This window comes from Balaenoptera musculus, chromosome 16, assembly GCF_009873245.2.
Source record: "Balaenoptera musculus isolate JJ_BM4_2016_0621 chromosome 16, mBalMus1.pri.v3, whole genome shotgun sequence".
Lineage (NCBI taxonomy): Eukaryota > Metazoa > Chordata > Mammalia > Artiodactyla > Balaenopteridae > Balaenoptera > Balaenoptera musculus.
Window position 1 is genome coordinate 64,018,400 of NC_045800.1, and position 14,501 is coordinate 64,032,900.

The following is a 14,501-nucleotide window of genomic DNA, read 5'->3' on the forward strand; positions in this document are numbered from 1 at the left end:
CTCTTTTTCCTCTTAAACCTTCTAGAGCTAGTTAGCTCTATAAACACTGTGCACAGATAACAGAATCCAGCCTAATTGTGTGCACTGGTGCGTTGATACCAGTCCTTGATGACTTGTTTCGCTTGCTCTCTGCACCCCGCACCTCCCAGCTTTGGAGATCAAACAGCATTTCAGAGACCGGCAGCCCTTTGGCTTCTTACGCCAGGATGCCAGCTCCCAGCCCCTAGCCCTTGAATATACATGGAGGTGCTGGGAGTTTGATCTTCTGGAAGGGGTGCTGGCTCTTCCCAGCAGGCCCACGACTAAGTTTTCATTTTCATGTTCCAGAAGAATCTATTTTCTCTATACCAGGCTCCTGAATGAGAGTCTCATCCCACCCAGGGCCTCTGATCTGAGGCCCTCACACAATCCCACGTGTTGTTTTGCTAAACTGAGCTCTCTGAGGGTAGACCGCCTGGGTTCAAATCACAGTTCTTCTATTTACCTGCTAAGCCTGTGTTTCTACAATGATAAGATGGGAATGAACGTAATACTACCTACTTCATGGGGTTGTTGTGAAGATTAAATTAGATAAAGTGTGTCAAATATTTAAGAAAGTCTCAGGCACATAGGAAGTGCCATACAAGGGTAAGCTATTATTATATCACCTTTTTTTAGGACTATCTTCTGACGGTAGTAGGAGGAGGGAGCATAGCGTGGTGTAGACTGATGTAGGGTCGTAGAAAGACCATGGGCATCGGAGTTGGGTTACTCTTGGTTCAAATCCCAGCTCTCTACTCATGGGCCTGGGTGACCAACTTCCCTGAGCCTCAGATCCCCCCATTATACTGCATGTTCCAGCGTGTTCTAAGGCACAGACAATTCTAGAACCCTTGGCGGCAGCTTGCAGCCTCTCCTCTTTGACAGGAGCACTGGCCAGAGCTCTTTGCTCTGTAGAATCACGGAGTCACAGAATGTCCAGCCTGGTTGAGACCCCCCAAATACCATGGTGTAAACCCTCATTTACAGAAGAGGAGCCAAGACCCCCGGAGAAGTTGTTTCCCTGAGACCCCACAGCTAATAGCAGAGGGACGGGGACGAGAACATGGGCCTCCTGAGCCCAGCCCAGCTGCTTCCACACTGACGGTCACCTGTGCCTCTTTCAGAGCCAGAAACATGCACAAGCAAGAGAGAAGAATGAAGAGACGGTGGCTCTGTCTTGAAATAGCCCAGTCTGAGGGGAATCGGGAGGCACCCAGGGCAAAATAACTTTCCACGAGTGAGCAAACTTAAAGCCCCTGCACAGGCATGGACCAGCCAGCACTTAGTTAATGTGAATTGCTGTCATTTTTGTCACCATTATCCCCATCAGTCAGGGCCAAGAAACCACAGCTGGTGGAGGCCCAGTCTCTCTAAGCCAGTAATTCTCAAACTCAAGTTGGAGGGCTTGTTAAAACACAGATGGCTGGGCCCCGCCCCCAGAGCTTCTGATTCTGTAGGTCTGGGGTGGGGCCTGAGAATGTGCATCTCCAACAGGGTCTGGGGAGATGCTGATGCCCCAGACCCCACTTGCCACTGAGAGTGGTCCTTGGACCTGCCTGGTAGAAATGCAGGATCTCAGGTCCCGCCCGAGACCTGTAGCATCAGAAGCCTCATCTTAGCAGGATCCCCAGATAATCTGTTGGCACATTATAGTTTGAGAGGTGATGGCGTAGTGCAGAGTTCTCTACCCTGGCTGCATGTTAGGATCACCAGGAGAGCTTGGGAACCCCTGATTCCCAAGCCCCAGCTCACACTAATTAAGTCAGAATCTCTGCGAACGAGACTCAGGTATCAAGAGTCTGTAAAGCTCCCCGGGTGACTGGCCCAGTGTGCCGCCAAGTCTGAGAACCACCAGCTAGAATTCAGAGTGGCAGCCAGGAGGGGTCTCAGAGATGATCAGCTCCAACCTTGGCATTTACCAGAGATGCACACCAAGGGCTTAAGACCCGAAGGGTCCTGCCTGAGGTCCCACAGCCAATTAAGTGACACATCCAGGCTCTGGATAATTCTTTCACCAGCTCTTTCAACTCTAAGCCTCCTTCATATAGCTCCATGGTAACTGCAGTATACCAGTGTCCACAGGAATTCATTGTAAACCTTGGAAGGCCTGTCTGCTCATTGGAACTCAAGATCTCTTGTTTCAGAGCAGCTGACCATCCCAAGTGACAGTTACATATTGTAGGGAGGCTGTGTACATAGTGGTTAGGAGCACGAGCTCAGGGCCAGCTATGCCCTTTACTAACAAGCCCGCAGGTCTGTGTCTCAGATTCTTCCTCTAAAAGCAAAGATGGTGATAATAGTTCCCATCTCATGAGGCTGTTGTGAGGATTAAGAGTTAATATGATACTACTGAGCCATAAAAAAGGATGAAATTTTGCCATCTGCAACAACATGGATGGTCTTGGGGGGTATTATGCTTTGTGAAATAAGTCAGAGAAAGACAAATACTTATGATATTGCTTAATATGAAAAATAAAACAATCTAATGTATATAACAACAACAGAAAAACAGACTCACAGATATAGAAAACAAACTAATGGTTACCAGTGGGGAGGGGGAGGGGGAGGGGCAAGATAGGGGTAGGGAATTAAGAGGTACAAACTACTATGTATAAAATACATAAGCACAGGGCTTCCCTGGTGGCGCAGTGGTTGAGAATCTGCCTGCCAATGCAGGGGACACGGGTTCGAGCCCTGGTCTGGGAAGATCCCACATGCCGTGGAGCGACTAGGCCCGTGAGCCACAATTACTGAGCCTGCGCGTCTGGAGCCTGTGCTCTGCAACAAGAGAGGCCGCGATAGTGAGAGGCCCGCGCACCGCGATGAAGAGTGGCCCCCACTTGCCGCAACTAGAGAAAAGCCCTCGCACAGAAACGAAGACCCAACACAGCTATAAATAAATAAATAAATAAATAAATAAATAAATAAATAAAAAATAAAATACATAAGCACAGGGAATATAGCCAATATGTTATAACTACAAATAGAATATAACCTTTAAAAATTGTGAATCACTATGTTGTACACTTGAAACATAAAATATTGTATATCAGCTATACCTCAATAAAAAAAATTGAAATTAAAAATAAATTTAAGAAACTTAAAAGTTAATATGACAATGCTGAGATCACTGACTTGCACATAGGAAGCACTCTATAAATGTTGATTATTATTTCATTAACTGAGTGACCTTGAATAAATCATATGACCTTGAGCAATCCAATCTTTTAACTTCTCTATGATTCAGTTTCCTCCTTTGTTAAATGGGGGTAAGTATAGAACTGACCTTACAGAGTAGTTGTGAGGAGCAGATGAGATTGTAGGTCTGAGGCCCTGAGCAGTTTTGGACCCAATGGTGGCTGTGGTCATATGTCACAGACAGAAGAACTTACAGTAGTAAGTTCTGGCTGGGGCAGGGTCTGAGCTGGGCTGTTCCAGACTCTCTGAAGGGAACATCTAAAACCATGGGGATTGAGGTTTCTGAGATGTGTTGCCTGGAGTAAAGCTTATCATGTCCTTCATCCTCATATATGTAAAGCATTGTCACGTGGGAGCAGATATCTATGTGTGATCCAATAGGGCAGAAGGACCACTAGGTAGTGGCAGGGTAGCAGTTATCATATGGTTCATGAAAGAACTCTCTAACAGTTCAAACCATTCTGTGGAGGGGAGGGGAGCTCCCCATCATCAGAGGTGTTCCAGAAGAACTCTGTGCTCTCCGGTGGAGACATTGAGAGAATTTCAGGTCTGAGATTGGAGGCTGCATTACTCAGTATTTCCCAAGTTTGCTTATTGGTAAGAATCACCTGGGAATACTTGTTAAAAAAACGCAAATTCCCTGGCGCCATTCCAGACCCACTGAGGCAGAATCTCAGGAGTAGGGGCCTAGGACCCGCCTCTCCAGATGCTTCTTACTGGGAAATTTGGAAAACATGGGCTAAATGGCCTTCAGCCTCCTTCTAATCCTGAAAAAAAAGAGTCCACGAAAAAAGACGTTTGTGAAAAGAGATATTTTGTGAAAACAAGACATTCTGGGTGGGACTGGGTCACACTGGTGGCAGATTTCCTCCTGCAGCCTGGGGAGTCTTGCATCTTGGTCAGGACACAGAGCCCACGCACCCGCCAGCCTGAGTCTGCGACACTTTCTCCACGGGTCCTGTGGCTTGGTTGCCAGGGGCTCCATGATCCTCTGCGCTCCCTGCACAGGGCCCTGTCACCAGGTCCACCTCTCAGCAGGAACTGAGCAGGGGTCAGAGTTCTGTTTCTAAGGAACAACACAAGCTTGACTCAGCCCTCCTGACTTCCCGCAGAATGTTCTGTTTACTGCTTGGATTTTGCTTTTTCTGCCCTGTTTTCGCCCACCAGTTACTTTTCATTAGGCATTTGTTAGAATTTACGAGATAACCTTTAATGAAGGACCCATGCATTTTGAATTAAAGAGCTTCTTTATTAACATGAAGTACTATTAGAGGTTTGGGGACATGCAGTTTGGCCTTATGATAATAATTATGATTATGAGGATAATTATGCCTTGTGTTTATTACAGTGCCTTCCCCCCAAGGGTCTCTGTTCTCTACTATAGCTCAAGTCTCGGTGCCGGGGGCACTGAGGAAAGGCACACTTGAATCCAGCTGCCATCCAGATGTTGACAGAGGACCCTGTGTTGGTAACCCCAGCCCCTGATGGGGTCTGTGGGCGTGCATGCACCACCAAGTAGCATGAAATGATTCCTTCCTCTCTGGCGAGGCTCCAGAAAATTGCAGGAGGAGCCAAGGCTCAAAGGTGGAGCCCCAGAGGAAATGAAGGTTCTCTGGGCTTTTGCTCATGCCATGGCCCATGCCTGGGTTGCCGTCCCTCTCTCCTCTCTGATTCTAGTAACCTCTCATCCATCAGTGTGCAGCCTGAACCTAGGCGACCAATTGCCCTGAGTTGTCTGGGGCTAAAAGAGGGGTCCCCCAGGATGCAGGGCTTTTGGTACTAAAATTGGGAATGTCCCAGGCAAACCAAAACAAGTTGGTCACCCTACTGGAATCTTTGCATTCCGATTCTTTGCACTCTATCATCTCCCCCAAATGACCTTGGACAATTTACCTATCAACACAGTCCTCATTTTCCACCTATGAGGGTAACTCATGATTAATACATAAACAGCACCTGCTACTGTGCCTGGCACGTAGTCAGTACTCGTGATGCTAGCTATGCCTGTTTTTTTGAGTTGAATGAGAACTTTGAGATCACCCAGCCTCCGTCTGGTTCAGGAATCCTCTCAGTGGTGACCCTGCCTGATCACCCCATGATGCTGCACTTACTTCCTCACATGGAACCTTTTCCTTATGACTGCTGAACTAGCCCCCGTCCTGTCAGCTCTGAGGACCCGTAGAGAATGGGACTCTCGGTGACATCCCATGGCTCTGGAGGATGACTTGCCTGTCTCCAGCCTGGGTCTTCTCTTCCCTGGGTAGGGTCCCCCTCTCCCTTAGTGGGACCTGGCCCCCAGCTACATCCTGGCTGTGTCTTCTGGAAGTCATACTGTCTGCCCTCGTGAGCAGTGGACTTGGCTCAACCCTGGGGGCTTTTCTCTACTACACACAGGCATAGTGGGTATAGAAGGTGCCCATCCTTTGAATCAGACCTGGAGAAGAAGTTCCTGAGGACAAAAGGCTCATGAAGAAGGCTGCGGGGCCTCTGTCCCCAGATCACAGGTGCTGAACTGGAAAGGCCTACAGGAATTTGTAGCCAAGGCCCTGGTGTCCCATTGAGCTACTCAGCAGAGACTCCACTTTCTCTGGCCTAGAGACAACTGGGCACGTTCTTGACTCAGTGGGGCAGGATAGCAAAATGGTTAGTATCCCTGGCTGCCTGATCAGCCTAACCTGTATCCAAATCTTACTCCCCTACATTTAGCTGAATGACCTTGGGCAAGTCACTTACTTGCAGTTTCCTCATGTGTACAGAGAGGATAGTTCTGACAGCCTAGCTCACATGAAGTAGTGAGTGGTGCTATTTATGGTTATTATTATCCCCACCCCACCCAGGGAATGGACATGAAGTGTTCTGCTCCATCTGTACGGATGGGAAGGTGACTGGGCAAGGTCTGGGTACCTGGATCTCCGTATTCTTGACCCAGGGACCATGGAGAGCTGTGCCGGAGATCACGGGCCTGTCCTCCCAGTTGGGATGGGAGTTCACAGGCAGTGTTAGTGGCTGGTGACGTGGCCTGGATGGGGGTGTTTGCATCACATCCCAGCAGGGCACTTTGTAGGAACCCTTGGGGGCCTTTGCCATCAGAGGCAGCCAGACTGTTCTGAGCAGGAGCTCCATGGTGCACACTCCTACCCGAACACCAGTCAAAGGATGGAGAGAACAGACGGAGTCCCCAAGAACAAAAAAATCATAGGGAAGCCACAGGGCACAATGCGGAACAGTGCCTGGCACACAGTAGGACCTCAGTAGCTATTTGTGGAAGATAAATGAAAGCAGCAGGTGTGGATGCATTTCGGGCACTCAGCCCCCTCCCCCCCACCCCAGATGCCGGGCCATGTGCTTCTGTGACTGTGTCGGTGGGCAAGTGAGGCCGCAGAGGCCATGTGTTGCTTGCACTGGGGACTGGGAGAGTGGGGTGGTGTACAGTTGGGATGGCATGTGGGCAGCCCAGGTGGGAGGAACAAGGCTGTGGGCTGGGCGTTTCTGAGCTGATCTCCTCTGGAAGACAGCTGCTTTGAGGATCCTTGGAAATAACCTGAGTGGCGTTATGTCTCTTCGGCCTTCATTTTGAGCACTTTCTGTCCCCACTTTGGGGAGCAGGGTGCATTATATGATTCTTCAGTAGCGCCTGAGTGCTGAAGGTGCCAACTCATAACTTCTACTTCAGTCCAGTACAGAGAGCTACTGTCTTTCTTTCATGGGTCTGCTTCTCTGTTTCTCAGATTGGTGAGGAGCTGGCTGGCTTCAGTTTATCCTTGAATATGCCAGGTTATTTTTTTCCAATAAAAGCTATTTTTATGATACGTTTATTTTTCTATTTTAAAAGTAAAGTATCACCATATATACTTAAAATATTTTTATGCAGATAAATAGTGGTACTTATTTTGTACAAAATAAACAAACAGCAGGACTATAAATAGTAATAAATTGCTCAAATCCTTTGTAATAACCATTTAACATTCTGGTTATTTTCCTTTTGGTCTTCTTTCCCAGACATGTATACTTTTCTACATAGTTGGAATTACTGTGTGCACATAATTTTTATATTCTGCTTAAAGAAAACACCTAAATGCTATAATTTGAACTATTAAACAAGAAAAACAATGAACAGACATAGATTGATAATATTATTTAGGGAGCTCTACCAACACCTAGGGGGGGTGATGGAGTGGGTGGAATGCCAGAACTCCAAATAGAAAAATAGCAAGAGACCTGAACAAGATTTTCCACCAGGGAAATAAAATGGTTAATTAACCATGAAAGATAATCAGTCTCATGAAAGCAAGGGATACCATTTTCCCTGATCATATTAGCAAGGATTTTTTTAATGATCCTCTTACTTGTTGGCTAGAATATATGTAAATTGGTATAAATATCCTGGAAAGCAGTTTGGCAACACATATCAGTGGCTGTGTATTTATTTACTAATTATGTTTTCTCCCTGGTGAATATCTATCATCTGGTGGCCTTTTTTTTTTTTTTTTAAATAAATTTATTTATTTATTTTTGGCTGTGTTGGGTCTTCGTTTCTGTGCTAGGGCTTTCTCTAGTTGTGGCAAGCAGGGTCCACTCTTCATCGCGGTACGCAGGCCTCTCACTATCGCGGCCTCTCTTGTTGCGGAGCACAGGCTCCAGACGCGCAGGCTCAGTAGTTGTGGCTCACAGGCCCAGCTGCTCCGCGGCATGTGGGATCTTCCCAGACCAGGGCTCGAACCCGTGTCCCCTGCATTGGCAGGCAGACTCTCAACCACTGCGCCACCAGGGAAGCCCCTGGTGGCCTTTTTTCTTTTTTTTTTTTTTTTTTTTTTAATTTATTTATCAGTAATAGTGGCTCACGGGCTTAGTTGCTCCGTGGCATGTGGGATCTTCCCAGACCAGGGCCCGAACCCGCGTCTCCTGCATTGGCAGGCAGACTCTCAACCACTGCGCCACCAGGGAAGCCCGGCCTTTTTTAAATTGAGTTATATTGAGCATTTAAAATAATCAGGATAACAACTTAGGTATCCTATTTATAGATCCTTTTTCACAATCTGTTGCTTGCCTTATTTTCTTCTAAGCATCCAGGTGTTTCATATTTTTTTATAGTTAGGTTTGTTGATCTGTTCCTTTGTGATTCTTCATGGCTCCTAGGTTGAGTAAGTGTTCCTCACTTAAGAGGTTGTATAAGTCTGTTTACTTCTGATTTTTTGATTTGATTTCAAAAAATATTTAAAGTGTAATTTTATCTAGAGTTTTTTTTTTGATTCTTCGGTTAATTGAGAGTCTCTTTCTCTTATTTTCCCAATATTGTTAATTGGTTATTCTGACATCAGTTATTAATCCTTCCCTTCCCTAATTTATTTGTGAGGCCTCCATTTTAGTGTTTATTAAACTATAACATATTATTTATGGACTGTATTTTCTGGACTATAGATCTGTATTTTCTTTCTATGTAGTTACTGTATTTTCTTTCTATGATCTGTTTTTCCTATTACCCTCTGTTTTAATCAGTGCAGCCTTATAAAATTGGTTATCACTCCACCTTCTTCTCTTTTAGAGAGTCTTGCTTGCTTATTCCCCAGTTGAAATTTAAAACCATTTCATCAAGTTTAAAAAAAAAAACTTTTTAGGCTTGGAGTAGGAATTGCATTAAACAATCTCTAAATTAACTTCTTTAAAAAATCACCGTTATTTCAATATTTTAACTTGTTGTCAACGAATGCTATATATCTCCATGTACAAACCCATTTTTATTTGTTTATTATTTATTTATTTATTTATTTATTACTTAGTTTTTTGTCTGCATTGTGTCTTTGTTGCTGCACGCAGGCTTTCTCTAGTTGCGGTGAGCAGGGGCTACTCTTTGTTGTGGTGCACGGGCTCTAGGTGCGTGGGCTTCAGTAGTTGCAGCATGTGGGCTCAGTAGTTGCAGCGTGCGGGCTCCGTAGTTGTGGCTCGCGGGCTCTAGAGTGCAGGCTGAGTAGTTGTGGCACACGGGCTTAGTTGCTCTGCGGCATGTGGGATCTTCCCAGACCAGGGATCAAATCTATGTCCCCTGCATTGCCAGGCGGAGTCTCAACCACTGCGCCACCAGGGAAGTCCTCCCATTTATAAAAATATCTTTGTGAACTTTTCTACTTTTCTTTTTTTTTTATCTTTTTTTAAAATAGATCTTTATTGGAGTATAATCACTTCACAGTACCGTGTTAGTTTCCGTCGCACAACAAAGTGAATCAGCCATATGCATACACATGTCCCCATATCCCCTCCCTCTTGAGCCTCCCTCCCATCCTCCCTATCCCACCCCTCTAGGTCATTGCAAAGCACCGAGCTGATCTCCCTGTGCTATGCTGCTGCTTCCCACCAGCCAACTATTTTACATTCGGTAGTGTATGTATGTCGATGCTACTCTCACTTCGCCCCAGCTTCCCCCTCCCACCCCATGTCATCAAGTCCATTCTCTATGTCTACCTCTTTATTCCTGCCCTACAACTAGGTTCATCAGTACCGTTTTTTTTCTTTTTTCTTTTTAGATTCCATTTATATGCGTTAGCATACGGTATTTGTTTTTCTCTTTCTGACTTACTTCACTCTGTATGACAAACTCTAGGTCCATCCACCTCACTAGCTATTAGAGAAATGCAAATCAAAACTACAATGAGGTATCACCTCACACCGGTCAGAATGGCCATTATCAAAAAAGCTAGAAACAATAATTGCTGGAGAGGGTGTGGAGAAAAGGGAACCCTCCTACACTGTTGGTAGGAATGTAAATTGATACAGCCACTATGGAGAACAGTATGCAGGTTCCTTAAAAAACTAAAAATAGAACTACTTTTCTTAATATTGGTCAGATATATTTTCCATTATGATTATCTCTATATTTTATATTATATTGCTGTTTGGAATAGGATCCTAAAAGCTATATTTATTGCTGGCATATAGGCAAGTCAATATTATTGAGTTTTGCACTTTTAATTAGCCACTTTGCTGAGATCTTTTTCATTTGTGTACTTTGTCAGATGACTGCTTTGTTGAGGTTATGCAGTCATCTCACATGCACATAATAATCATTTTGTCTGTTTCTAATGTTTATACTTTCTATTTCTTTGGCCGGAACTTCTAAGACCATATTCAGGGACACCGATGATGGAAGGCATCATTATTTTGCTCTTTGTTTTAAAGGGAAAGCTTCTGACATTTTCCTTGATGTTGTTCCTGGCAGGTCTGAGATCTGTTGCTTTTAGCCAAAGGGGCTGTTGTGATTCACAACCACAACAAGATTCCTTTCTAGACCTTTGTGCATCTGGCACAAAGCACTAGGGGGCTCATTGTTTGGAAGTGTTTGCTCTTTGAAGAATCCTCAGCTTGCCCCAAACTTCGAGCCTACAGAGATGGTCTGGTTCCAGCCCTTGATCTATTTTTACTGGAAGTCTGACCTCTGGGCATTCGTTCTTCCCGGCAGGACCTTGCACTCTCTTCTGCAAACCCCAGTTGCTGATATAAGAGCAGGTACCTGACGTTGGACTGGTACGCAGGGCTGGGGTCACCTAACATAGCCCTGGACCAGAGGAAACAGTAAAGACACTTCTTTTCTTTTCTTTTTGGCCACGCCACGCGGCTTGTGGGATCTTAGTTCCCCGACCAGGGGTCGAACTCAAGCCCCCTGCAGTGGAAGCTCGGTGTCCTAACCATTGGGCCAACAGGGAATTCCCTAAAGACACTTCTTAACAGGATGTCCTACCCCTATGGTTCCTCAGTCTTTTGGACTTTTGCCCTTACCCCCACCTGTCCCCTTTCTTTCCTTAAACCGGCTTAATGAGGTCACCAGTAACCCTGCCCTGCCCCTCAAGCCTGGTGGACCTCTGCTGACACTGTGCTCTGGGGGTCTTCCCAGTCCAGTGGGAAAGCAGACACAAAAGGAGGTTAATACAATACAGGATGAAGAGGTCTCATTTATACCATATGAGACTCAGAGGCTGGAGCTTAGGGCTGTCAGGGAAGGCTTCGTGGAGGAGGTGACATTTGAGCTGGTATTAGAGCCAGAGTAGAAATTCTGTGAAGCAGATAAGGGAGAAGGGCTTCAATTTTGATTATTTCTATAGACTTTGCATTATTGGTGCTGTTGAGAATAGGATCTTTAAAAACTGTATTTTATTGCTGGCATATAGGAATATTATTGAATTTTGTATATTAATATTGGAACAATCTTCAAAGGCTTAGAGGTGCCTGGGGAAGCCCGGCCTCTTTGGGGAAAAGACAAGAGTTTGTTGAGAGATGGGGCAGTGCTGTCTGAGTTGGTGAGTGCTCCTGAACGGGGTTGCGGGGGCAATCACCAGTAATGGGGGTGATCCAGGAAGATTTCCAGAAGAGGTGGGATGGGAACTGGCATTGAAGCATGGAGACGATTTGGGTAGGGTGGGAAGGGGAGAGCAAAGTGGAAGGTGAGTAGGGAAACAACATTTGTATTTAGCATTCCCACTACTTATCTGCCAGGCACTTGGTTAGTACATTGAGTACTTTTTATTATATTTACTTTTCCTGACAGCCTTGCTAGGTAGAAAACGATACCCCCGTTTTACAGATGAGAAAACTGAGGCTCAGGAAACTTAAGTGACTTAGATGAGCTGGACAGCCTAATCTCTGAGCCTCCATGCTTTCAGTGTCTCTCTGCTGCCATATATATGAAACAGGTTTATTGAGATATAATTCACATACCATACAGTTTAGGTTGTACAGTTCAGTGGTTTGAGTATATTCACAGAGCTGTGCAACTATTACCACATCCAATTTTAGAACATTTGCATTACTCCAACAAAGAAGCCCCTCACCCCTTAGTTGCCATCCCTCAATACCCCCAGCCCTAGGTAACCACTAGTCTACTTTCTGTCTCTGTACATTTGCCTGTTCTGGACATTTCATATAAATGGCCTCATACAATGTATTGTCCTTGGTGACTGGCTTCTTTCACTTACCATAATGTTTTCAAGGCCTGTCTATGTTGTAGTACATATTGATACTTCATTTCTTTTTATTGCCAAGCAATATTCCTTTTTATGGATATAAACATTTTGCTTATCCATTCGTCTGTGGGTGGACACATGGGTTGTTTCCACTTTTTGGCTATTACGCATAATGCTGCTGTGAACATTCATGTGTACTGTTTTGTGTGGACACATGGTTTCATTTTTCCCAGGTATATACCCAGGAGTGGAATTGCTGGGTCATACAATAACTAGGTTTAACCATTCGAGGAACTGCCAGACTGTTCTCCACAGAGGCTTCCCTGCTACCTCTTAGACCTGTGTTCAGAGTGACAGGATGGGGAAGAAGGTCAAACCACAAAGTCTGTGTGAATTGCCTGTTTTCAAAGAAGTAGATTATTATAAAGTACTCTTAAGACCCTGGCTTCGCCGTTGAGTCTGATGATCCTGGAGGGGCTTGTGGATCCTTCAGGGCCTCAAGCACACGGCTGTGAGTGCTGGTCATCAGAGCTCTGTCTTCTGCATTCCAGCTAGCACGCTGTGCTGTTAGAGAAGGTGCTAGAATAAGCCGTTAGGTTCAGTGTGTGAGACTGGGACACAGTGTGTGTGTCCCAGTGTGATGAATGGTGATGAAGGCTCTTGGAGGAGGGACGGCAGGGTCTTGAGCCTGGCACAGGGAAGACAGGTAAGGAGACAGAGGAGGCCGGGAGGAGAGACAGGGTCAGGTCTGTGGGGTTTGGGGCAAGTCCATGGGCAGCTGTGGCTGCTAACTCCGGTCTTTGTCCTTTGGCTGCAGACCTGGCCGAGTGCAAGCTGGTTTCCTTCCCCATCGGCATCTACAAGATCCTGCGAAATGTCACCGACCAGATCCACCTCATCACGCTGGCCAACAACGAGCTCAAGTCCCTCACCAGCAAGTTCATGACCACGTTCCGTCAGCTCCAAGGTAGGCCCTGGTCAGCTGAGGCCAGGAGGGCATGCTGACCCTCATCCTTCAGGCTCCGACCCTGTCTGGGGAATGTCACCAGGGCTAGTCCCCAGTCAGCTAGTCTCAGGAAATCATTCCCAAGGGGAGGCTCTAAGGGTGGACCTGTGTTCTCTGGAAATCTCTAAGTGCCACTCCTGCCTCTAGCTGACTGTGAATCAGATTGACTCATGGTCAAGGGTGTGGGTCCCGGAGTGATTCTCTTGTTTTGAACAGACCAGTAGGGTATTTGGGGTCCTGCAGCTCAGGAGTAGTTATTTTTCGGTAGACTTGAACGAGCCCCCTTCTGACCGCCATGCCCCAACCCCCCTGCAACCTAGCATTGTTCTCCCATGTTGCTTTCTCAGTTCAGGAGTGACAGACGCCAGGGCTGTTGTTTCCTGTGCTGTGCACACGTACAGCAAGCAGACACGGGTGCTCGGCAGGGAGGTGGGCAGGAGGCTGGCAGGTTGAAATGGCTCCTCCAGGTAGACAAGCAGGCGGCAATGCCCGCTCTCCACTCTCCAGGTAGCCCCTCCATCCTTCTGCAAGAGTCCACTGCCACTCAGTGACCCGTGGGATGGAGTTGCAGCCTGGGCGCTTGGTGTGTGTTCGTGAAATGGTGGGGTGGGAGAATTGGGGAGGGCACAGGGGGCACAGGAGAAGTGATTCCTGCCTTCTGGAATTCTCTGTCTGATAGGGGCCTGAAAGGAGTCTAAGAGCCTGTTTAGAGAAACCAGTACGTAAAATGCTGATGGAACCTGAGGGACTTGAGGAGCATTTTTCACACAGTTTCCCACAGGAGGTGCGAGCACTGGGCGGAGTCAGGAGGGGAGGGGGGAGGGGTGAATTGGCAGACCCAGTCCAGGGAGAGGAAGCCGCTCGGACAGCGGCTCAGGAGGGAGCTACAGGCGGGACCTAGACTGGGCGCAAACACCAGGGCAAGCAGGAGGGATTGGTCTGTGTTGTCATTTCTGACCGAAGCTCACAAAGCTCATTGCGTTCGTGCCTAAAAAGCTAAAGTGCTTATGTTGGGGGTGGAGGGGATCCCAGGGCAAGACGTGTTTCCCCAGGGGCACCTGTGGGTGCTTTTGACCAGGCCCACTTTTCCCGTCCTTTTTCTGGTGGCTGCTTCTTTACGCAGCTGAGACGGGTCCTCCCAGCTGCCGGGGCCCTTGGACCAGCAGCTCTCGGCCTGGCTGAAATTAGAATTAACTGAGGAGTTTTTCTACAAACAGCATTGCCTTGGCTCTACCCCAAGACCAGTTGAATCAGAAGTCTGGGTGTGGGCCTGGGCCTAGGCATCTGTTAACATCAATATCAGTCGTTCTAAAGTGCCGGCAGTCAAG

General features: G+C 46.7%; 1 protein-coding gene across 2 annotated transcripts in view; it reads left to right on the forward strand.

The window, feature by feature from the left end:
• The window catches only part of LRRC20 (leucine rich repeat containing 20), a 64,855-nt gene that overhangs the window by 22,041 nt on the left and 28,313 nt on the right, over positions 1-14,501 (forward strand). For both annotated transcript variants that reach the window (XM_036829501.1, XM_036829502.1), the window contains exon 3: positions 12,985-13,134. In XM_036829501.1, coding sequence (XP_036685396.1) covers positions 12,985-13,134 — 150 coding nt within the window. The remainder of the gene's footprint in view (positions 1-12,984; positions 13,135-14,501) is intronic.